Genomic DNA, 24,283 nt, shown 5'->3' on the forward strand with positions numbered 1-24,283 from the left:
AAATAAAAATCGGCCGAATAGAATCCGAGTTATTGAAAAAAAAAACGAAAAAACAAGGAAAAAATCATATTTCCCTCAAGAGAACGAGGGTCAGGAGTTGACTCATTTGGCATGGACTACATGACATGGATTATTACCTCCTATGCTTTTTACGTTTTTTAAGTACACTTTTACAAATAAACATGTCAAATTCTTCCATGATGTGGGATAAGAAGATAAGTATGTGAGTTCGTATCTCAGAAATGTTGAAAACAAATAGAAGTGATGATTCGTAACACCAATAGATTTTCATGCATATCAATGCAATTGTATCAATGCAACTCTGAGCCTTCCAGCAATTCAATAGTCGAGTGGTAAACGACGAAACGAGTCAATCCAATTAATTTCCACAGCTCGGAATCGAAGGAAGATTTTTGAATTTCCTACTGATGCCAAAAATCTCACAACAAAAATTCCCCCATCTCCCTTCGATTCAGGGGTATTCACAAACAGCTAAGGTCCAAGTGGAATAATGACTCATCTCTTCTCCCCATTTAGCTATTCAATTGATATCGAATGGACTCAATAATAATCACGACATTGCTTCGAAGAATAATATCGATTCTTCAACTTGTTTTCTCATCCTCAACCATCATAATTGAAGAATCGAAAAATGATTCCACTGGCATCAGCTAAATTCACATTTAACGAAAGATTAAATAAAATAATACTGTGTTTTTGTTTTCTGAATACACGTGATCACCTCGTTATTAGGTATCGTTATCCGCTCGGGGAGTCCGTTGTATTGACTGTGTGCGTTAATATCACTCGACAAATGACGATAACGACCCGAAGAAAGAGTAACGCGTCCCAGGTATTCCGTACTCCCAATCGATAAAAAGGGACTTTTACCTTGATAACGATAATTGATGTCTCAAAACGATAATCGATCACTTTTAAGTATGTTAAGGCTTTTCTAAGGCACTTATGCTCGAAGATAGCGAAAATTGTGTAATCAACTATTTATCTTTTTTCAAAAATACTCAATTTCTTTCCCTCTGAAAGAATGCTGCTGAGTTTGTAGATTTTTAGGTATCTGTATCACTTTTGCAGCGATGTGGCTGGATGACGAAGTTCGTAATTCTGTTTGGCAACAGCTGTCAAAACATCCTGCATCATTTTACCAGTCTCTTTTACCATACTCAATAAATAACCAGCTTCGTTTTGGAGAAGTATATGAGGATGATCAAATTCCTGTAACAAACATGAGGATTAAGATTAATTGGATGAAATATCGGAGAGAATGCTTTCGATTCAGTAGCAGAATGATAAATGGGGATGAGTCAATTTCAACATTTTTTATTGCTTGTGCATTTATGTCACGGATGATTGACTTTAGGAGAATAAGTTTGAACACTTCTTTTGTTAAGTGATGGCATTCGTGATAGGGTTTTTTTCATTTTATTCAAATATCACTCATTAACCCCTCAAGGACGGACCCATGCAAAAACACATGATTCTGTTCAAAACTGGATAATTCCAAAACTGTCACAGATAATCCAATTCCGCCAACGCCATTCGAAAGCTGCATAGTGTAGCTTCAATTTTTAATGCATTTTATAATTTCTCATGCATCAGAATTTATCGAATCTCGAAAGATTCCATTTTTATTGAAATCATCCATGAGAAAAAAATCAACAGAAAAATTCAGTAGCGAAATGGTAAAAGGGTTTAAGGATATCCAAGTACTTTGGCCACTTTGTCTCCAGTGAAATGCTTTTCTACTTTGGTATTCGAACATCAGAGCTTTCATTTGAGCGCCATTTGACCCTGAGTTTCCGGACATTTTACAATAATTTTATTATTTAAAATTTATAGGTCTGAATTTGAATCTCGACGTTGAACCGTTGAAAAATATTTTGAAAATCTGAAAAAAATTTGAAAGTTTACTTTTGGAGGAAGATTGATGGAATAATTTAAAAAGTGCAATTTTTGAAAATTACGAGCATTGTCTATAAATACTTCATAAACCATCAATTATCCACCATAAAAATCATCTGTTGAGAATCGTAAGAAATTTATTCATATTCAGAATTGTACCAGAAATCGATTTCACGCCTAAAGTTTAAACAATTTCAATGATTTATTTATAAACAACGAATGTTTAAAAGAATAATAATTATGTGCAGAATGTAATTTCAAGATACTTGGATATCCTGAAGTCGATTTTGACTATTGACCAGTTTTTAATCAATATATTTTGAAATCTAAAGGAGATAGTAAAATTTTTGTCATGACCTTTTTTATGGCCCTCAATTCGCTCTACAAAAAAGATAATTACGAAAATTTTGTTATCTCTCTTAGATTCGGAAATATTCCTCGAAAACTAGTTAAGGGCTGAGTCGACTTGAACCGTTTGATCGGTTCCTTACTGAATTTAGTGGCTTCTCTACGAAATTCTATTCAGTTTATATTAGAAGTCTATAAGACCAACATATAAACTGTAATATTTATCTATCAGTAAATCTGAAAAATTGGAGTTGCACTATCTAATTCCTTCCTACGAAATTCCCTCTTCACAAACTACGAAAACTGCACAAATCAGTGCTGTCACCCTTACCCATTCCCCATACCGAATCGACACTGTTAAAAAAATTCGACTCAAAAGCCCATCAACTCACCACAACTTGTCCAGCATCCATCAACAAGATCCTATCACTATCCATCACAGTATTCAGCCGGTGAGCAATAGTCAACACAGTGCACTCAGCAAATTTGACCCTAATAGTCTTCTGAATGAGCTCATCAGTCCTCGGATCGACATTAGCAGTTGCCTCATCCAGCACCAAAATCCTGTTATTTTTAACAATAGCGCGAGCGAGACACACCAGCTGCCTCTGACCAACACTCAGATTGCTCCCCCCCTCATTAATATGCGCGGTCAGACCCATCTCCTTCAGCTCAACATCCTCAAGAGCCCCCCAGAGCAGACTATCCGGATACAAATCGAAAGGATCAAGATTCCTCCTCAAACTCCCCGAGAACAGGAACGGCTCCTGAGGAATTATACTGATCTTCGATCTGAGATCATGCAGCCCTATTTCCGAGGTCTCCACTCCATCAATAATGATATTCCCCTCAATATCCGCGAGCCTGAACAGTGCAGAAATGAGTGATGATTTTCCAGCGCCAGTTCTCCCCACAATCCCCACTTTCTCCTTCTTCCTAATTTCAAAATTAAGATTCTTAAGTACTGGAGGTTCCCCAGGTGCATAAGAAAGATAAACATTCTTAAACTGAATCGTCCCCTCCTCCGGCCAACTCTCCCTCGGCTTCTTGTCAGGAGCACTCTCCAAGGCAGGTTCACTCTCTAAATTCGTGTACTCCAAGACCCTCTCCACAGAAGTCATCTGATTCTCCAGCTCAGCGCTCTGCCTCATCCCCCACTGGAACATTCCAGTGAGCCCAATGCTCTGGGTAATCGCCAGCCCTACATTCCCCCCCTCAGTGTTATCAGCGCTGTCAGGCAGTATCAGAAAGCTCAACGTCACCAGTGCTATGTAAACCAGACAAAAGATGTCCAGCCAAAATCCAAAAGCCCTGGACGAAGCGATGAACATGTACCAAGCAGAGGAGTGGAGATCCTGATGCTGATCGAACTCCTTCGTGAGAACAGTCTCAGCTTCAAAGGCTCTGATGGTTGCCAGCCCCTGGAGAGTCGCATTCAGATGACTGAAGACAGGGGACCTGGTGATTCCCTCGAGTCTCTTGATACTTCTGCTGGTGGCCAAGTAGATAACCCTCAAGAAATAGAAGAGAACTCCGATTACCACAGTGGGCACCATCAGCCAGGGATTGGCCACGCCAACAACCACGACTATTCCAAGAAGAGCCAGTCCAATCTGGACACAATCGATCAAGGCCATAGGCAGCAATTCATCAATTGCTCCCATGTCCTTGGAGAATCGATTCAAAACCCTTCCCGAGGTGTTCGTATTGAAGAATCTCATCGTCGCTCTGCTAATACTCCTGAACATTTTGTCATGCAGCTTCTGCGAGGCCTTCATGCAGTACTCGAAGAACGCAAACGATCTAATCAAAGTGATTGTTATCGTCGCGACAGTCAGCCCCGAGAAGATGTAGACGCAGGTGTCCCTCTCGAAAATCCTCGCATAGCCAGTCGAGTCGGTGGAATTCGTAGCTGCTTCGTTTTTCAAGATAGTGGCATTCTTGCTTTTGTAGCCCTGATCCTCCTCCTCAAGGTTCACCCAGAACGCGATGAAGTAATCCCCACCACTGGCAGCAAGTTGTGCCCCAGCGCAGAGGATGAATATTATCATCGCTATGCACCAGTTTCCCCCAGCTGTGAAGTAGGATCCGTAAATGTGTCCTCCAATGCTGCCCTTTGTCCTCATCTCAGCTATTTCATCGGGCTCCGCTTGAACCTTAGAGTTGTCATTCGTCATTGTTGACGAGACTGAGGTGACACTGGTGCGTCTGGAGTTGCTTCTGCTCACAGTTGCTGACGCACTCTCCTCGGCCTGAGGCGCTGTACTCTCCAGCAATCTACCAAAGTCCACCCCTCGAACAGCCAATTCATCGTAAGTACCCTCAGCCTCGATCCCCCCATCCCTCATCACGTAGATCTTCTCGACATTCCTCAGAAATTGAATCTGGTGCGTCACCAGAATTCTCGTTTTTCCTCGCAAATACTTCTCGATGCACTCTTCAAACATGTGTTTGCCCACGTGAGCGTCGACAGCACTCAGGGGATCGTCGAAGAGGTAGATGGGGGCCTCAGAGTAGACAGCCCTAGCCAGGTTGATCCTGGCTCGTTGACCCCCCGACAAACTGATCCCTCTTTCCCCCACGATTGTCTTGTCACCGTAGGGAAGCAGTGAAAAGTCTCTCTTCAACTGGCAAACCTTGACAACTTGGTCGTACCTCTTCGGCTCCATCTTCCTACCAAAGAGGATGTTCGTCCTGACGGAGCCTGCGAACAGCCAGGGCTCCTGACTGGCGTAAGCAATGTTCCCATGGACGTCGATCGTCCCTTTGGAGATCTTCAACTCCTTCAGAATGACGTTCAGGAGAGAGGACTTGCCAGCACCCACTTGGCCAACTACAGCGACCAATCTCCCTGGCTGGATATTCATGTCTATGTTGGTTAACGTGTCCTCGTGTTCACTGCCTGACCATTTTGCAGACACATTCTGCAGGACTATCGACCCCATCTTCTCACCATCCAACTTTGTGTCGGCACTTCCATTAGCTTGCTTAGCCTGCGTGTAAGTTTCCCCGCTGTCTTTATCGGTTTCAGTCTTGGACGAGTAGATCTCGTCGTACATGAGGAACTCCTGGAGACGTCTTATGGAGACAGCAGCCTCAGCCATCTGCGTGATCCCCTGCGGGAAGAATACTGTCATTGTTTGTCTCAGTATGTTGTAGTATGCGGTGATCATGAAGATCTTCTCGGCGTTGATCTGATTGTCGGGGCTCAGGAGGATGTACGAGAGGATCGTGAGGAAGAGTGATGATCTCGTCGTGAACATGATGAAAGATATGACCACTCCCCTGATGTACGAGGTTGCGCGGATGACCTTGATCTCTCGTTTCCTGGCGTTTTCGATGAGGGCACTGAAGGGGTGCTCCCACGTGTACATCTTTATGGCTTGAATTCCGGAGATAATTTCGTTGGTGAGACGAACACGCTCGTCGGTTCTGATGGCAGTGCGGAGGCGTAGAACTGATGACTTTTTTCCAAGCCAGCCCTGGAGAGGAATGAACATCAGGAGGGAGGCTACACCGATCACTGCTGAGATGTTGACCTCTTGGTACATGAAGTACGTGATTATGGCGGTCTCTAGGGGGCCTATCCACAGGTAGTGCAGGAAGATTATTGCCACGTCGAACCTGTTGACGTCGTTGGAGAGGAGATTGACTGCTTGTCCCACTGTCGTCTCTCCCAGTGCTGTTCTTGAGAGCTTCAGGGCTTTCCTGTAGATCAGAGAGCAACAGGCCACTCGCATCTTCATCCCCATGTGCAGGATCGCCATCATGTAGGGGTGAACTACGAAAATGTTCACTGCTGAGCAGAGAATCACTCCACCTGCGTAGAGGTAGGCCTCTGTTTTCGTTACGGTGTCGGTGGAGTAGTACCTGAGGAGCCTACCCAGGGCGAGAGGCTGGAGGACCCTGTGGGTTTTAGCATTTTGTTAAAATATTTACTGAGTGGGGGGAGGGTGAAGGTCTAGGGGTTTTCTAGGATGGAGGTAGAGATGCAAATGCGCCACGTGACGAGGCGTTTATGACGGATATCATTCCCCGCCTCTATGACTGTCACGATTTGTCCAAAAATATGAGCATCATTTTTTTTTATCTATGTGAGGTATTCCGTGCCAAATGAGTCAACGGCTGATCACGCACGAAAAAATTTAAGAAAAGCCTAGCGGATTCGTTAGAAAATTCGATTGGATTTCTAGTGAATTTTCTATTAGTTTTTGGCCGATTTTATTGAAATGTTCAATAGAAAAAGTCAATAAAACTCGATTTTTCTATATAACTTTTTTTTTTTCAATTATAAAACTGAAAAATCAATTATTTGAAATAATAATAATTGTTTTCAGTAAAATGTAATGATAGTTTTTTCTTTCTCTTCAGATATTTTCCAGATTAATTTTCAAGAGGGTGAGGGTCAGGCGTTGACTCATTTGACATGGAATACCTCCTATAGATGGAACTTTATTTTTTCTTTATAAATTTTTATTTGAATTCATTTCGTATCAGCCTAATGTCCACTTTGAAACGGAAATCATGATCATTTTTCATCTACATAGATGAAACTATTTTTTTTATTTATGACCCTCACGAGACTGTCATTTTTTGGTCATATGACGCTATCTAAAAAATGTCGGTCATTTTGCATTTCTAGATGGAGTGGATTGGTGATATTCAAGGGTGAAGCGGTAAGACGGAGTCGAAAAACAATTTCAAGGCAACACTAATGAAAAATTTAAATTCAAAATTCAGATAAAAAGGTTACATTCAAAAGGTGTTAAGCATAAATTACGTTTAGTAAACCGTAAATTACGCTCAGCAAAACGTAATTTGCGTTTAGATTTTTCTTTGTAGAAAGTGAGAAGCGTGGATCCCTAAAAATTAGAGTTATAGGGTAAACGGGTCAATTTCTGGACGATTTCAACGTGCATTGTATATTCCATAAATAAAATAAAAATTGTACTCATTACTTCACCTTCCAATAATATTACTTGTGTATAATCATGTGATCAATTATTTTTTCTACTGATCGACATTTAATAAATAAATAAAAAATGGCCCAGTTGTCCAGAAATTAGGGGTTTCGGCTGCAATTAATTATTCTTCGTTTTGTTATTTTCACTTCAAATAATTTTTCTCGGCTAATTAAAGCATTCTTGTATGGAAGCCATCACATCCCCATTTAAATGATTGTTTTATTTCAGATCCTACTCTGAAACTCGAATTTCCATTAACCGTCCAGCAATTGGCCATTCTAGCCCTAAAAACCAAAACTTTTTTTCCTGCGTGAAGAGCGAGAAAAATGTTGACTAAGAGTTAACTTAGAGTTGACTTAGAGTTTGTGTCCCTTCAATTCCGAAATATACAACAAAAATGTGAGTCTGAAACAAATTTCTTCATCTTGTTCTGCCATTTCTGATTTTTTACACTCCAATAATTAGTGAATTATCTCCATTATGCCTGAATTAGGAGAAAATTATTAACAGATTTTTTTAAGATTCTTTGAGCTGCAAGAATGAGTTCAAATGTTTCAATGAAACCACTCATTACCAAAATAGTTTATCACCTAAAAAAAACATCATTTATAGATAACATTTGATTACTTCACTGACGAATTAGCTTCTTATCAGAGTTTTATCACTACACTGGAATTTTTATTAATAAGTAGAGAAAACACTCATTACGAGAAACCTTCGTTATTTGAATTGAGCATTGTTTTGATTCCAAAATTTTATTAATAAGTAGAGAAAACACTCATTACGGGAAACCTTCGTTATTTGAATTGAGCATTGTTTTGATTCCAAAATTTTAACGAGCTAACGGATTTGTCAACGCGTTATCTCGTTAACGGGTCAATTGAGGAGACATTATCAAGATCTTGAAAATTTCCTGAGCTACAGAAGAGCTAGAAAGCAATAAGAATGACTTGACATTTTTCAATAGAATAACTCATTGCCGAATGAATTCATCATTGAAAAAATGTCATGTGCAGATAATGTGTTTCCGATTCACCAATGAATCAACTTATCAGAGTTTTTATCCCTCAATTGAAATATTTATTACGGGGGATACGTCGGTGAAATTTAAGTCTTCACTGGGCCTTGGGAACAATTGAAGAGTTCGTGATATCTGACGGACTATGGAAATAACTAGGGAAAATCGAGGACCCGATCGATTTTGCCCCGTATGACCCCGAAAAACTTCATTTTTCCTGTTTTTACCTTCAAAATGCTCCTTACCCCATAGTTTCACGCACGAAAAAATTTAATAGAAGAACCTATCGAATTCGTTTGAAAATTCTATTGAATTTCTATTAAACTTTCTATTAGTTTTTTGGCTGATTCTATTGACATGTTCAATAGAAAACATTCAATAGAAAAAGTCAACAGAATTCGATTTTTCTATATAACTTATTCTTTTCATATATTTTCTATAGAATTTGCTCGACTCAAATTTTCCAAGTTTTTTTCATTTTATTTTTTTTTCTTCTCATCAAGAAAATCAAACGAAAAAACTTGGAAAATTTGAGCCGAGGGAATTCTATAGAAAATATCTCAATGGATTAAGTTATATAGAAAAATTGAATTCTATTGACTTTTTCTACTGAATATTTTCTATTGAACATTTCAATAGCATCGGCCAAAAACTAATAGAACAGTTCAATAGAAATTCAATAGAATTTTCTAACGAATTCGATAGGTCTTTCTATTAAATTTTGTCGTCCGTGTTAGCGTTGCCGAATTCACTCTACACTGCCCGGGCGCATTGAGCGAGTTTCCGGCAACGTCGCGTCATGGGGAATTTCATTTAACACGAGAAAAAATAATTCATCTGTCGGAAATAATTTGTTTTCTTTACGAATTTTGGGAAATATGTTATTCTAAAAGCTACTATCATTTTTTAGACACTTCAATTGACAAAGTCAAATTTTTTTAAAAATTTCCGGTTAGCCAGTCAATTGTCATTTTAAAAAAATGACGCGTGGAGGGGTTTACCCCATAGGGTGACCAATCTAGGGTTAAATGTTCGTTACACTCGAAACAATAAAGTTAAGCATCCGAATTAATCATGAATAAATGAATTTTGAATTTCATAAATTTTCTTTTGAGCCCGCCTTTTCGCTTCAACCTGCCATTTTTTTCCTCATTAAAATTAGATTACGCATGATTACAACATTCAATTACTAAAAACAATAAATTTTTAGTCCCACTCTAGAGACGCGAAAAATGTATGAAATTCAAAATTCATTTATTCATGATCTATTGCGAATAAAGTAAAACAGATGCTTAACTTTATTCTTTGGAGTGTAACGAACATTAAAAAAAAAAGCTAAAATCGTATGAAAATTACGGCGCAAGGAGCATTTTGAAGGTAAAAATAGGAAAAAAATGAAGTTTTTCAACGGGTCCGCGATTTACCCTAGTTATTCTCATATTCCGTCATCTATCGCAAACTGTTCAATGGGTCCCAAGGCCCAGTGAAATTTTCAAATTTCACGAACTAATCTACTTAGCGATCTATTATTGCTACAAGTAACGATTGGTGAGACCACAAAATTCCAAGAAGCTATTAACTGCAGTGATCCACGGGAACGAGCCGAATTCAATTCAATTCAATTCAATATCAATAACAACAGAAATCTTTATTTCATTCTAACACTTCACTACTGACACTTGACATTCCATTGATAGTAGAAGAATCTCAATTAGAGGTCAACTGAGGAGAAATTATCTCGATACTTTTTCTTCGGAAGATTTTCTGAGCTACAAGAATGACTCGACATTTTCGGTGAAATCACTCTTTGCTAAAATGATTTATCACCTAAGAATGTCATTTATGTATAGTGCTTTGCCACTTTATCAATGAATTGACTTCTTATGAGAGTTTTTCTCATTCAATTGAAATGGTTATTAATAAGACAAAATACTTATTATGGGAAACTATTACTGTTAGAAGTAAGCAAGGTTGGGCGTGTAAATTACGTTGGTAGATTACACAGTTCTTTACCGACGTAATTTACGTAAATTACCTCGCCGGGTTTTTTAACATTTTTTACATTACTTCGAAAAGCTTGCAATTTTCGATTACTAGAATGCTTTATTTTATTCCGACTGACGAAGACTCATAAATATCATAAAAAATAGTATACTATGTCCCGAGGACAGATAAACCGCGAATTTTAACTTCATTTTGTCCGGTTAGAATTCGGATCTCAGTACTTCGGGCATAAAATATCATTTTATGTCTCTAGAACCGTTAAACCGCGATTCTAACATCGATTCCCTCGGTTAAATCGCGGATTCCGGGCTCAGAGACATAAAACATTGTACGTCACGCGGCGATAAAATAATTCTCTGACTCATGTAATTAAAATCCTCACTTTCGGCTCGGATTATAAAGCCACATTGGTCAGAAAATACTATCATCGCCTGGTGACATAATGTACTATTACATCCCGTGATACGATTTACGGCATTCTTAGAAACTCAAAAACATGGGCCTCATACTTCATAAAGAGTAAAGTTCACGAAGATCAAACGTTACAAAAGACCAAAGTCACAAGTCATCTCCATTGTGAGAAAGTCAATCGCATTAATTATTGAATTTTATTGGATTTTCCATTTTACTATTTGGAACCCCGGAAAAGCCAAGTTGGACCTGAATAGAAGTATTTTGTTCTGAAGAGGTAAAAAAAGCTACCAAAGACAACAGCATTAGTTTTGTCTTTTAAGAATGCCTAATGAAACAAGTTCATGGCAAGACAATAGATGATGACGCGAAAAATTGAATAGAAGATCAATAAATAATGAGATTGATCCTTGTAAAATTCATCCCTTACGAGGTGTGCCCCTCGAGACGTATGATTCTGGCGAGATATTATGAACCACGTGACTTTTATCACCCTCGCGAGGTATCATTTTCGTGAAGCTTCACGGTTCACAATAAAAAGTAACTTCGGCTGGTTTTTTACATTTTTTACATTTATTACGTAAATTACGGGTTTTTTACAATGTCATGTAAAAAACTGTGGTTATCGACAGATGCCCAAACCGGGAAGTAAGCATTGATATAAAGGAATTCCCAAAATGTTATTTGGATAACGGGTGATTGAGGAGAAAATATTAACACTTTTTTTCAAGGTCTTCAGAGCTGCAAGATTTAATTTAAAAAAAACTACCAAAATAATTTATCACCTAAAAAACGTTATGTATCGATAATGTTTTACCACTTCACCAAGGAATTAGCTTTATATGAGAGTTTTTATCACTCCACTGCAGTTTCTATTAATATCCAAACAAAACACTAATTATGAGGACTACTATTGTTAGAATTGAGCAGTTGTGTAATCCCAAAACTCTAAGAGGCTCATAATCAACTACATTGATCTAAGGGAATTCCCAAAATAATATCTTGATAATGAGTTAATTGAGGAGAGAATTTCAACACTTTTTTCAAAGCTTTCCGAGCTACAAGAATGTTCTAATTTTGAAAAAAAACTCTACCAAAATAATCTATCACCTAAAAAACTTCATGTATCAATAATGTTTTACCACTTCACCAAAGAATTAGCTTTGTATGGGTTTTCTTATCACTCTACTGCAATTTTTGTTAATAACCAAACATAACATTAATAGGCCTTTTCATTCTGGAAATGTAGGAGAAAGATTTATTCCGTTCATCGAACTCAAAAATTTCCAGTAAAATCATGAAAAATTCTGATAAATATTGACACTTAAGGCCCGGATGGATTATCTTTCTAACGTTATCTCGATTGTTTTTCAATCTTCATAATCTAAAATATATCACAATTTCTACTGGATTTAACATCACGCAGGTGTCCCTAAAAATTGTGATTGCACAATCAAAAAAAAGAGAAAAAAAACTGAACATTTTCAAAGAGCATTTTTAATAAAGATTAGGAAATAAGTCCGACAGAAACGAAATTGTAAATGGATAATTTATTATGGCAAGAAACAATCTGACAGGCATTGGTTAATGAGACAAATGACGACTGAACAGCCATCAGATACTGGGAATTATTAATTCACAGAATTCTTCAAAAAAGCTGTTTGAAAAAGTTCTGTTTTTTTCAACGTTTTTTTGATTGTACAAGCATAATTTTTCAAGACTCCAGAGCTATGTAAAACTGAGTAGCAATTGAAGAACATTTCAGATTATCAAAATAAAAAAAAACAACCAAGATCACGTTCGAAAGATAATAATACACGTGGGCCTTAATGTTGAAAAAAAAACTCTACCAAAATAATTTATCACCTAAAAAACTTCATGTATCAATAATGATTTACCACTTCACCAAGGAGTTAGCTTTCTAGATGATTTTTTATCACTCAAAAACAAAACACTAATTATGAGGAACTACTATTGTTAGAATTGAGCAGTGGTGTAATCACAAAATTCTAAGAAGCTCATAACCAGCTACATTAATGTAAGGGAACTCCCAAAATATTATCTTGATATCGGGTTAATTAAGGAGAAAATTTCAGCACTTTTTTTCAAGGTTTTTCGAGCTGCAAGAATGATTCAATTTAAAAAAAAACTCTTTACCGAAATAATTTATCATTTAAAAAACCTCATGTATCGATAATGTTTTACCACTTCACAGAGGAATTAACTTTGTATCAGAGTTTTTATCACTCAACTGCAATTTTTATTAATAATCAAACGAAACATTAATAAGACCTTTTCATCTTGGAATTCTAGGGGATCTATTTATCCCTTTCATCGAACTGAAAAATCTCTAGTAAAATAATGAAAAGATCTGATAAATATTGACATTTAAAGTGATATGTATTTAAGGTCCGGGTGTACTATATTTCGAATGTTATCTCGATGTTTTTTTTATCTTTCGTCATCTGAAATGGGCAATTAACTCCTACATCATGCAGAAGTTTTGAAAAATTATAAATGAATAATCAAACAAAAGTAGAAAAAATCCTTAATTTTTTCAAAAAGCATTTTTAATTTATATTCAGAATAAGCTGAATAACAAGAAATTGAAAAATGTATCTGATTTACGGTGACAAATGGCGGCCTGTCACCCAATATCATGCAGGGGGAAGACTGATTTCGTAAATCTTTTCCCACACTGCACAGAGACATTTATTACGGAAAAGGCTCTTTGAAAAAAGTTGTAATATTCTGGAGAATTTTGTAATCACACTTTTGTCACATAAAAATGGCAGATGACTACATATCACTGTTTTGAAAATTGAGATACCTAGCTGTCACTTCCCATGAGGAGTTAGCGTTTTGTTATCCACCATGGAAAATAACAGCTAATAGATAATTTGCCACAACGAATCAGATATTTGTAATTTCCACTTTTTTCAACTCATTCTGAATCTCAATTAAAAGCGTTCTTTGAAAGAGTTCAAAATTTTTTCTTTTTTTTTTATCACTCTATCATAATTTTTGGGAATTTCTACATGATGTACCACTCAATTGACAATTTTGGATTACGAAAGATGAAAAAAAATCCAGATAACATTCGAAAGATGGTACAACCGGGCCTTAAGCCCGCAAAAATAAGGATTTATATGCAAATTTGGTAAAAGTGTCCGAAACTCCTAGGGGAATTAACATGAGAAAAAGTGACGGAAAATGTCGTGACTCTCAGGATGAAAAGGTCTATTGTGAGTAAATATTATTGTTAGAATTGAGCAGTGATGTAATCACAAAATTCTAAGAGGTTCATAACCAACTACACTGATCTAAGGGAATTAACGAAGCTGATCACTCTCAATGGGACTTAACGATGATTTTATCTCTTCACTTCTCCTGCTATGGGCTTCACCAAGTATCTGGGGCGCGTGAATCGGCACATAGGGGGCTTTCAAGGGTCGATAGTAACTGATGAGCATACCGAGGAAAATCGGTTGCATCAATCTGCATTGTGAGGACGTAAAATGCAATTTACTCAATAATTAAACCAGTAGATTTCCTCGTTCATGATTTTCTTGCTCAGTCTTTTCAAAGGAAACGTGACTCACCTGAGGACTATTTCCATAATCGCCAAGGCAACGCCATAGAGTGCAACTTTCAGTCCAAATACTTTAATCAACGCACGGTTTAAACTCGGTGTTTGCTTCTTCCCAGTCGGTCTCCCTGCTTTTTGCTTTGCTTTCTCCTGTTGTTGATTGAAACGGTGCAATTCTTCCTCCCATGCTGCTGATATTTTATCACCCAGGTAACTACTTTTGTGCTCCTTCAGTGGTTGTGTGAGGTCATCTATCTCAAGTTCTCGTTTGTAACCCACGTAGAATGTTTTCAATATCCACCTGAATAAATACATAAATTTTGAAAAAATGCGAGAAATTTTCAGCCGAAAATGATTCATTATTCGTATCATGATTTTTTCCTTGTAGTCTCCAATAATTCGATGTGTTTAATTATCTTAAAGACAAGTGACTGAAGGAAAACGTCAGAACACTCATTCCATTAGGAAATTGTTGAGCAGGAAAAATGCCTTGAAATTGAAAATTCTTCTGAAATCACATCTTATGAAGATAAATTCAAAATTATAAAATAAATAAGAATGTAAACATTAGATCTGTTAAAATTTACTCAGCTACTGTGTCATCTAATAGTTCAAATAAAAAACCAGACATTGGTAATGTCTAGGTGAGGGTGGGGTAAAATGGACACTTTAGACTTTTTAAAAATTATTTATAACTCAGAAACAAATTTATCAATTGAGCTCAGTTTAGGCTCGGTACAAAGGGAAAGAGTTGTTCTTTGTATTGAAAAAAAAATTATTAAATTTTATCAAAATTTCAACCCCTCGTTAACATTTTTTAAAAAGTCAAAAGTGTCCGTTTTACCCCAGTCTCCCCCATTTACCCAGAATCAATCAGAACTGCAATTGTGTTTGCAATAAACTTACCCAAACGTAAGAGCGCTCAATGGATTAGCCTTCTCCCTCGGATTTCGTCTCTTCTCAACGGCGTCCTTTCCATCCATGATTCAATCGGAATAACCGTTATTCCAATGATCGAAAGCACACGGTGATAACAATGTACATCTGCCAATGAAGAGAGAAAAATTGTCTCTGAGTGTGATATACGCACAGCTTAAATTTTTTTATTGAAACGAGCGCGGCGAATGGAACTGTCGACAATGTTCCCCGATCGATTAAATTTTATAGTAATGACCGGTGATAGTTCAGTGGTCTGTTCGCCGGCACGTGACATACGGATTTATTAATACGTGTCGGAGAGGTTGACGGAGACCCGGACTAAGTGACTGATGGACGATGACTACTGCTGAACACCAGACAATAATGTTAACGCGGCGACATATCTGTCTGATATCCAAGGGTAGATATAAATCTGGTGAAAGAAACTCTATCGATCGATATATACAAAGTCATCTATCTGGGAATACAGCGGAATAATTCGAGGAATGGAAAAACATGGGGAGGAAAAAATTTAGTTGGTCATTGGGCCTCAATGGCAATTAATACTCGAACAGTGAGGCTTTCAAGTGGTTTGTAAACTTGCTCTATTTTAGAAATCTGACAAATAAACTACTCCAGCGGGTCACATCGAGTCTAGTCTCTCAAGGTAATGATGAAAAAATCAATGATATGATGAGGGTTATTAACTATTCGGAAATTGAACGAGTAGCTTCGTGTTTAAAGTCCGTTGACATGAGTGAAAAACTTCAACAGCAAAACCTGACGCATTTATTAGGAAATTCTGTTGGAATTTTATCAAAAATTAAAGATTTTTGCCCTAAGTTTTCCAAATACAAATATTTCATAAAAAACAATTGCAACTCTGTCTCTACACGCACAAAAAAATTTAATAGAAAAACCTATCGAATTCGTTAGGAAATTCTATTAAATTTCTATCAACTTTCTATTAGTTTTTGGCTGATTCTATTAACATGTTCAATAGAAAACATTCAATAAAAAAAGTCAACAGAATTCGAATTTTCTATATAACTTATTCTTTTCATATATTTTCTATAGAATTTGCTCGACTAAAATTTTTTAAGTTTTTTTCATTTTATTTTTCTTTTCTTCTCATCAAGAAAATCAAATGAAAAGACTGAAAATTTGAGCCGAGGAAATTCTATAGAAAATATCTCAATAGAATAAGTTATACAGAAAAATTGATTTCTGTTGACTTGTTCTACTGAATATTTTCTATTGAACATTTTAACAGAATCGGCAAAAAACTAATAGAACAGTTCAATAGAAATTCAATAGAATTTTCTAACGAATTCGATAGGTTTTTCTATTAATTTTTTCCGTCCGTGTATCTTAGCTAGCCCCAAAAGTCAATTTAGTCTTTAGTTGAGTTTTCCAGAAATATTTCTGAATTTAAGGGAGATAGCGAAATTTTCGTAATAACCTTTTTTGTAGAGCAAATTAAATGCTACTAAAAAGGTTATAAGAAAAATTTTGCTATCTCCCTTAGATTTCGGGATATTCATTGAAAACTGGCTAATAGAAAAAATCGACTTAAACCGTTTGATCACTTCGCTACTGAAATATTTTACTCAAAAATATTTCATATAGATTTTTGAGGCTAGCTAAATTAGAAAGAGAGTTGAGAGAATACTGTGAAAAGAAATTTCAAAAGTCTAGGAATAGAACAATCGCTTAAATTGTGCTACTGTTATATTATCATTAGTTATTATGCATTATTGATAAAAAAAACATAAATTATTGGAGTGTTATTGGAGATATTTTTCGATGGCTTGTGTAAATGTAAAACCGTAATAGTAGCATCAAGGAAATGAAGTATTATATTCTATTTCATATGGTGCATAAGGAAAATCGCTCAGTATAAATTCGTTAATTTTTTTTTCACTGCATTTATTTCTTTTCCTCTCTTAAAAAATTCAAGCAAGAAAACTTTGAAAATTTAAGCGGAGGAATTCCTGTAGAAACAATCTAAACGAAATTAAAATTTTAAAAATCTCAACTGAATAAGTTGCGTAGTAAGACAAAATCTATTACATTTTTTAATAAATTTTTTTTTCTTAAATGTTTCGGTGGAAAACAAACAGAATTTACAATAAAATTTATCTCAATGAACTGAGTGTTCTTAAAATAATGGAAACATCATGGAATCATAAAAATTCTAGCGATGAGGTAGAATGAAGGGGGACTGATAATTTAGATTAATCAATTTAGATTAATTAATTAATTTAGATTTTATGCAGTAAAAGTCGTAAACCGTAACTAAATAAGTTAATTATTTATAGCTCATTAAATATTGACTGGGGAACATACGCATTTATTTTCTATTCTTTATCTGAATCTACAAGTTGCAATAATCTCGAAAACAATTTTTATAGCTCTCAGAGTGGCATTTTTCAATGAGAGATCGTTGGTTGAAAAATGAACTTTTTTGAGCCTCAATGTCCATACGCCAGGAGTATATTTGTATGCATTGAGATTTCATTGCATTGAAATCTCAATGTACATTGAGATTTGACCATTGGAATTTATGTTGTCGAGATCGCCGATTACAAATATGATAACCGTTTTTGCCAAATCATGCACTGCCTCTTTATTATAACAATTTAATTGTTTAAACCTCAAGATCACAGAAACTGAATGATTTTCGTGAAAGAAAGTTTTGGTTTTAGCAGAGATAATTTTTTTTTCAGTTTTCAATATGTTGTCGACGGGAATTTTCCGTTCTTTCGATTGGGCATTGACATAATTAGCTCACTCCAACAGAAATGCCGTAAAATTGGAAAAAAAATTAGACATTGTGCTTTGTATCCCCTTCTCCCACTTAGATTGCAATTTTTTTTCGTTTCTTACTCCAAGTAAGTGTTTTTACGAAACATATTAGAAAAACAGTGTGGGTTCTCACTCCGTTCTATCCAAAAATAACTTTTGCCAAGTTTTGATTTTGATTTTCTTTTCAATGTTTGTATTTTTTACTTCAAAATTGCAATTTGCATTTTCCAGAAATATTGAATTTTGAAATAAAAAAATAAAAACACGAAAAATTATCTTAATTCTAGAAATAAAAACCAAGAAAAAAAAATTTTGTGGATAAAACGGAGTGAGAACCTACTCTGATTTTGTAATATGTTTTGTGAAATGAATTACAATTCCCATTTTTCCATTTTTTTGGAAATTTTAAGCCATTTCTGATAGAATAAGCTAATTGAAATCACGCTCAGTCGAAACAGCAGGAAATTTCTGGCAGAAATACGTGGTGAAAATTAAAAAAGAAAATTATCTCTGCACAAACAAAAAAAATCGTTAAAAAATAAAAAAATATCAATTATCGTAGCGAGAGCAACAAGACTAAAAAAAGGAAAAACAATGGTCTATTTAGTGATAAAGAAAACAATATAAGAAGTTCCAAGAAAAACAACATTTTGAAGGTACAAAACCATACCAATAATTAATATAAACATTCACATTTTCGGGCAGCAATTGTAGCAATCGTATTAGAGCAAGTTCATCATTTGGATCTTGTTAGACACTGCAGTATCTTGGTGATATTGTAATGTTTTAAGACGTTAACGTTAAAAGACGTTCTTTATTGGAAAATTTATCCAACAACGAAATTTGTGAAAATTTGTAAGATTTTCTCCTAAAATCACTCGTGTAATTTAAATTAAACTAAATTATCATTTACAAAAACAATGTGGTAAAACCGTTAAACATTACAGAACATGTCAACCACTCATCTTGTTAAATATTGAATGAGCTTGATAACAATCGATTTTATATTTTCCTCTAAAATCACTCGTTTCCGGCATGAATTACCAATTAACAAAAATGTGAGAATGGAATTATATAGTACGTTTTACGACTTTGCTACTGAATTATACAACAACCATTATTGTATTCACAGCAGTTATACTGAATCGTAAAATGTGACAGAACCAGTAGATAATTTGTACCTCCTTAAATTCCTTAATGACTTTGATAACAATCGATTTTAGAGAATAATATCAAGAGACTTTCTTTAGTTGATAGACATTCTTTCTTACAATGTTGAAGAATTTCAAGTGAAAAATCCTGAATAGAATAGAATTTTATTTCATTGGTGCTACAATTACTGTTTTACACCTAAAAATCCTGAATATTTTAACGACAAACTAATTTCCATGAAAATTTTCCACATGTTAAAACTGATAGATCAATTAATTTCCCAAAAATTGCATGAATTTGTGATTTTCAGGTTGACAAATAAGGAAAATTATTGAAGATTGTAAAAATGTAGATAACTATTGTTCGGAATTTCCAATCTATTGAAAAGTCAATTGAATGATAAGGATAATGTGCACGAACTGACAGCCATCGACTACTGTGAGAAATGACGTTATAACAACCACTAGATACATCAAATTATTAATTTCGAATTCCCTCCCTATTGGGTTTACTTCCAAATATTATTTAAAAACGCTCTTTGAAAATGTTCTGTTTTTTTTTTCGACGCTTTCTTGATTGTACAATCATAATTTTTGGAGACTCCAGGACGAGGGGCTAGTCACTTAGGAAATCACTGGACCACTCGACTAAATTTGAGTAGAATTGAACTTAAATTTAAATTCAAGTACAATTTAGTAGCGAAGTGGTAAAAGGGTTTAAGTCGACTTATCTCCCAGTTGAGTTTTTGAGGAATATTTCCGAACCTAAGGGAGATAGCGAAATTTTCGTAATTACATTTGCCGTAGCACTCAATCGACTCCACAAAAAAGGTTATAACAGAAATTTTGCTATCTCCCTTAGATTTCAAGATATTGATTGAAAGCTGGCTTATAGTAAAAATTGGCTTATATCGTTCTACCACTTCGCTACTGAATTTAAGTTCGATTGTACTTAAATTTAAGTTTCAATACTTATGTATAGAAAAGAGGATTTCTCGCCTAGCAGAGATCCCGCAGTTCAATTAGAGCCGCTTCGTGTGATTAAACGTTTTAGACTCGATTGTTCGCTCTTATTTAATGTGTGAAAAAATGCTAAACAAAAATCAAAACATCGATTTTGATCGGAAACATTTTGAATTTATCAGAAATGACTGTCATTTTGTTCCCTCACTTGTTTAAATCAAATTAAAGACTGATGTTATCTATATGATCTTGAAACGTTGACAGAATGGTATTAGAAAACTTTTTTTGAAGAAACTTCCTCTTTTCGAAAATTTTTAGAATTCGAAATTTGCAAAAATTATTATGAAAATCGAACCGACGGATATATAATCTTTCGACTCCGATAGGGTGATACTGATAAAATTATTTCAAGCTATGACACAAGATTTTTGCAAAAAAAACCAAACGATAAAAAACAAAACGATGCTTATTACGATTTTTATTGAAGTTCCGGTCGACTTCGTCAGGAAAACTTGGTTCAACTTGGGAAAGCGAACTTTTGGTTAATTGAACTTTTGTCAAATTAAACCTCCGCACGGAGAAAAATGTTCAGTAAAAATTACGGAACTCACAATTCACTCACCGATTACGGAATCGACTCAGACAATTTAAGTGACGGTATCGTAATTTTTCACAGGAGATTCGAATTAAAATTACGGGCCGCTCCGAAAAAATTCCGTGACAGTTCTGTAAAATTTCGTACAACCACATTTCGCTCCGGAATTACGGAAAAGATACGTAATTTTTACTGAATATTTCTCTCTGTGCGTCATAAAACCTTTCGGTTGTCTGGTCTTTTATAAGAATACAGGTAAAACCTGTTTGTGTTTGGAATTTCAGAGTGTAGTTGTGTTATTTATTTCCTCGTGCATATGAATTTCCGTCAAGTCATTTGTAATCAAGACTTCATGCTGTTTATTCTGGATACGATGTTTTTCATTGTGGTTCGTTCGGTTTTCGTTCAAATTCAAGTTTCCAAATTTTGGTATCAGGGCAACTAAATATAATTCAAAAATTCCGAATATGCGATTTTTAGAAGGTGTCTGTATTCATGTATTTATGTATGTGTATAGATTATTTCAATTTTTTTGGCAACTTTCTTTACACGTTCAAACTTTAAAAGTTTTTGTTGGAATTCATGCCTGAATACAAAAATTAATTTCTTAGTTTAGTTAAACATTTTCTCTTTTCCACCCAAACACTCAGGGTGACATTTATGGCTTTTCTTAGAAAATAGAGACGTGAAGAAAAACAGTCCTCATGGTGAGTCACAAAGGAGAGGCTGAAGAAAATTGAAACAAGGGCCTTTTGTCAAATGGGTCCAGAGAGTGAAAACTCTCATGACTTTTAGTTAGTCGTCCTAGAGACTTCGTTGGAGAAAGATATACCTTCTGCGTGCGATCATTAAAGAGTTTTACTTTGAAGAATAAAACTAATGTGTTTTTATTGAGTATTCCTACACATAATCCAATAGTTTTTTTCAAGTTTTTTGAAGCTCAGCGTGTTCATTTTTTCTTCTTCAATTTTTTTTGTCACCAAGTTGTTTTAACCAAGTGTTTTCGACATGGACCCTTGGGTCAAAAGTTCACTTTCCCAAGTTGAATTTAACCAAGTTTTTTAGACGAAATTTTTTAGTCGTGCTCCGACCCCATTATGATCCAAAAAGTCCGAAAACGCAATTTTCAGACCGTGTCCCTACGTATGTGTGTGGTAAAGTTTTTCTTCAATTGTTCACTAATGAATGAATAAATGAGTAAATGAAAGAAAGAATGCAATAATCATAGTTTTGATTTAACGAATTTGCAAAAATCTTGTCCTCATTGAAAATAAAAATTCCGGGCATATCTTTGGATAACACGCTTCAAACTGCTTCAGTAGGGGAGGCTAGGGTAAAACGGACACTTTTGACTTTTTTTGAAATATTCATGACGTATTGACTTGTTCATGAAATGGAATAATTTTATTTTTCAATTGAAAAACAATGATTCCTCTTTGTGATGAGCTTAGAATGAGCTCAATTGATAAATTTGTTTCTGAGTTATAAATATTTTTAAAAAATTCAAAAATGTCCATTTTACCCTACCCTCCCCTACACAAAAAATCCAAAACCAAATCCAAATGTGACCGATTAAAATATTTCCATTCGGTAGCAAAAAACGACCGGTAACACAAACATCACGAGGAAATACCAAATTTGTTGACATCTTTGCAATCTATTTCATCGATAAGATATCGCCCAGACCCTCATCACAGTTTCTCCTCATTGAAATCACCCTGCTATTTGCAGCTATCTGTTGAAAGCGATAGAGAGCACCGATAAGGCCTGCTTCCGTACAGGCAGGTAGCGATGAAAAACATCGATTAAACCCCTAAACTAATCCAGATAACGCATTTTAGCTTCGATGTAAACGTTGATTTCTTACATAATCCCTTTTGTCGAGTGTCACGATTGTCAGACAATAAGTTACATAAAGAATGTTGGAATGAGCAAATATTCAGTGGGTTTCAGCTGCAAAAACTAGGTACACAAAAACATATCATCCTCCCAATGGACTTTAGCAGATAATAGTGATTAGTTACACATGTACGAGGAAACCTCGTAATTACGAAAGTGCGTGTAATTGCCGGCTTGGGTGGAGATAACCTTGAGGATCATTGTTTGATAAAGTGCAATTGGAGGGTCATTTTCGAAAATGATAGGACAATTGTTGTCCCCAGCCTGGACCAACACAACAACAATCACTGAACAAAGTAGCACAATTGAGGTATCGGTGTTGACTGAAGGAAAAATATTGGTATTGAATGTCGAAAACCTCATCGTCGACCAATGATTGACGTTTGCCTGCACTGCACACTCCACATTGACTACTCAGTAAGATTTTTTGTACTCGCAATCGCATGAATGGGGAATAATTAATGCGAGAAATTCACTCACCTCAATACGATGCCTCACACGAGAGCAGTCTTGGATGCGTGATTGTTCAACTGACGTCCACTGACGGCTGTGGCTTATTCGTTAACCCTGGTTAAGTGAACACGTGATCGCTGGACGCCTTGTGCGCTACTGACGGGGGAGTTGACTGCTGTGCGCCTGTCCGTTTTACTCCACTGCTGACCGGGAAGACCAAGCCCGGTTTTTAAGGATCGTGTCATTTTTTTTTTTCGTCCTCAACCGTCCGAATCGCTCGGTCTTTCGGGAATGAATGGGGACGCGTTATCGGTGACTTCAGGGGGGATTTTTTGTTTGTAGAATCAGTTGTTTTCGGTGGAAATATTGCATAAGAAATCGGGGGGTGGTCAGTACTTTTTCTGGCTCTAGCTGGGACAATGTGTAAATTGACCTTCGAAAAAGCGACGATTACTTTTTCCGATGGTTTTTATCGGTTCGGATTTGTTGTTTATCGGTTTTTAAGTCGTTGGTTGGTTATTCCTTATTTCAGGCATCGGCATAATCGAAATTTTAAATTACAGTTAAAATTGGAATAAGTGAATTGTTAATGTTACTCACCAATTTTCTTTATTTTAAAAATAATTATCAATTTAAATTTTCAAATTCCGAATTATTTTATCCATCGTCAACTTAAATATTCAAGTTCGAATTATTTTATCAAAACCAATAACTGAGAAATTAAATGTCTCATAATATTACTAACAGTAATGATTGATGCCGATCTATGCCTTATCTTCTCCATTGTCAGTGTTAGCAGATCGTGACATCACTCCATTTAAAATTGTATAAATTTTGATTATAAATAGAGACGATCTGACAACCCTGTCCACTATTTTTGAAGAATTATCAATCATAATAGGGAACTTGCATGAAACTCAATTCAGTAGCGAAGTGGTAAAAGGGGATAAGTCAATTTTTTTTTTATTACGGGGATAAGTCAATTTTGACTACTCACCAGTTTTCAATCAATATCTCGGAATCTAAGGGAGATAGCGAAATTTTCGTAAAGACATTTGTTGTAGTACTCAATCGGCTCCACAAAAAAGGTTATAACAAAAATTTCACTATCTCCCTTACATTTCGAGTTATTCATTGAAAACTGGTCAATAGTCAAAATTGACTCATCTCCTTTTACCACTTCGCTACTGAATTCTTTCTAATTATCATAAGACATCTATTGTCTAGTGTCTTATGATAATT

The 24,283-nt window shown here is 35.6% G+C and overlaps 1 protein-coding gene across 2 annotated transcripts; it reads right to left on the reverse strand.

The window, feature by feature from the left end:
* LOC107036175 (probable multidrug resistance-associated protein lethal(2)03659) lies at positions 1-23,142 on the reverse strand. Of its 2 annotated transcripts, XM_015253938.2 has the most exons (5): positions 23,069-23,142; positions 15,161-15,298; positions 14,268-14,555; positions 2,661-6,174; positions 1-1,233 (listed from the first exon to the last, which is right to left on the reverse strand). In XM_015253938.2, exons 2-5 carry the CDS (start codon positions 15,235-15,237, stop codon positions 1,081-1,083), a joined length of 4,032 nt encoding a protein of 1,343 aa, XP_015109424.1. In that variant the 5' UTR covers positions 15,238-15,298; positions 23,069-23,142; the 3' UTR covers positions 1-1,080. The 2 variants fall into 2 exon arrangements, with proteins under 2 accessions (XP_015109424.1, XP_015109425.1); XM_015253939.1 differs by lacking the exons at positions 14,268-14,555; positions 15,161-15,298; positions 23,069-23,142 and adding an exon at positions 14,032-14,138.
* Between the last annotated feature and the right edge of the window lie 1,141 nt (positions 23,143-24,283).

Source organism: Diachasma alloeum, unplaced genomic scaffold (genome assembly GCF_001412515.2).
Source record: "Diachasma alloeum isolate Michigan unplaced genomic scaffold, Dall2.0 Dall_scaffold_00206, whole genome shotgun sequence".
Lineage (NCBI taxonomy): Eukaryota > Metazoa > Arthropoda > Insecta > Hymenoptera > Braconidae > Diachasma > Diachasma alloeum.

Excerpts from the sequence above, each read along its gene's own strand:
- LOC107036175 (XM_015253938.2), bottom strand. The coding sequence starts at position 15,237 with ATGGATGGAAAGGACGCCGTTGAGAAGAGACGAAATCCGAGGGAGAAG. Across the intron at positions 14,556-15,160 it reads TTGAGCGCTCTTACGTTTGG|GTGGATATTGAAAACATTCT; the intron begins GTAAGTTTATTG and ends GTATTTATTCAG. Across the intron at positions 6,175-14,267 it reads ATTATGGAAATAGTCCTCAG|GGTCCTCCAGCCTCTCGCCC; the intron begins GTGAGTCACGTT and ends TAAAACCCACAG.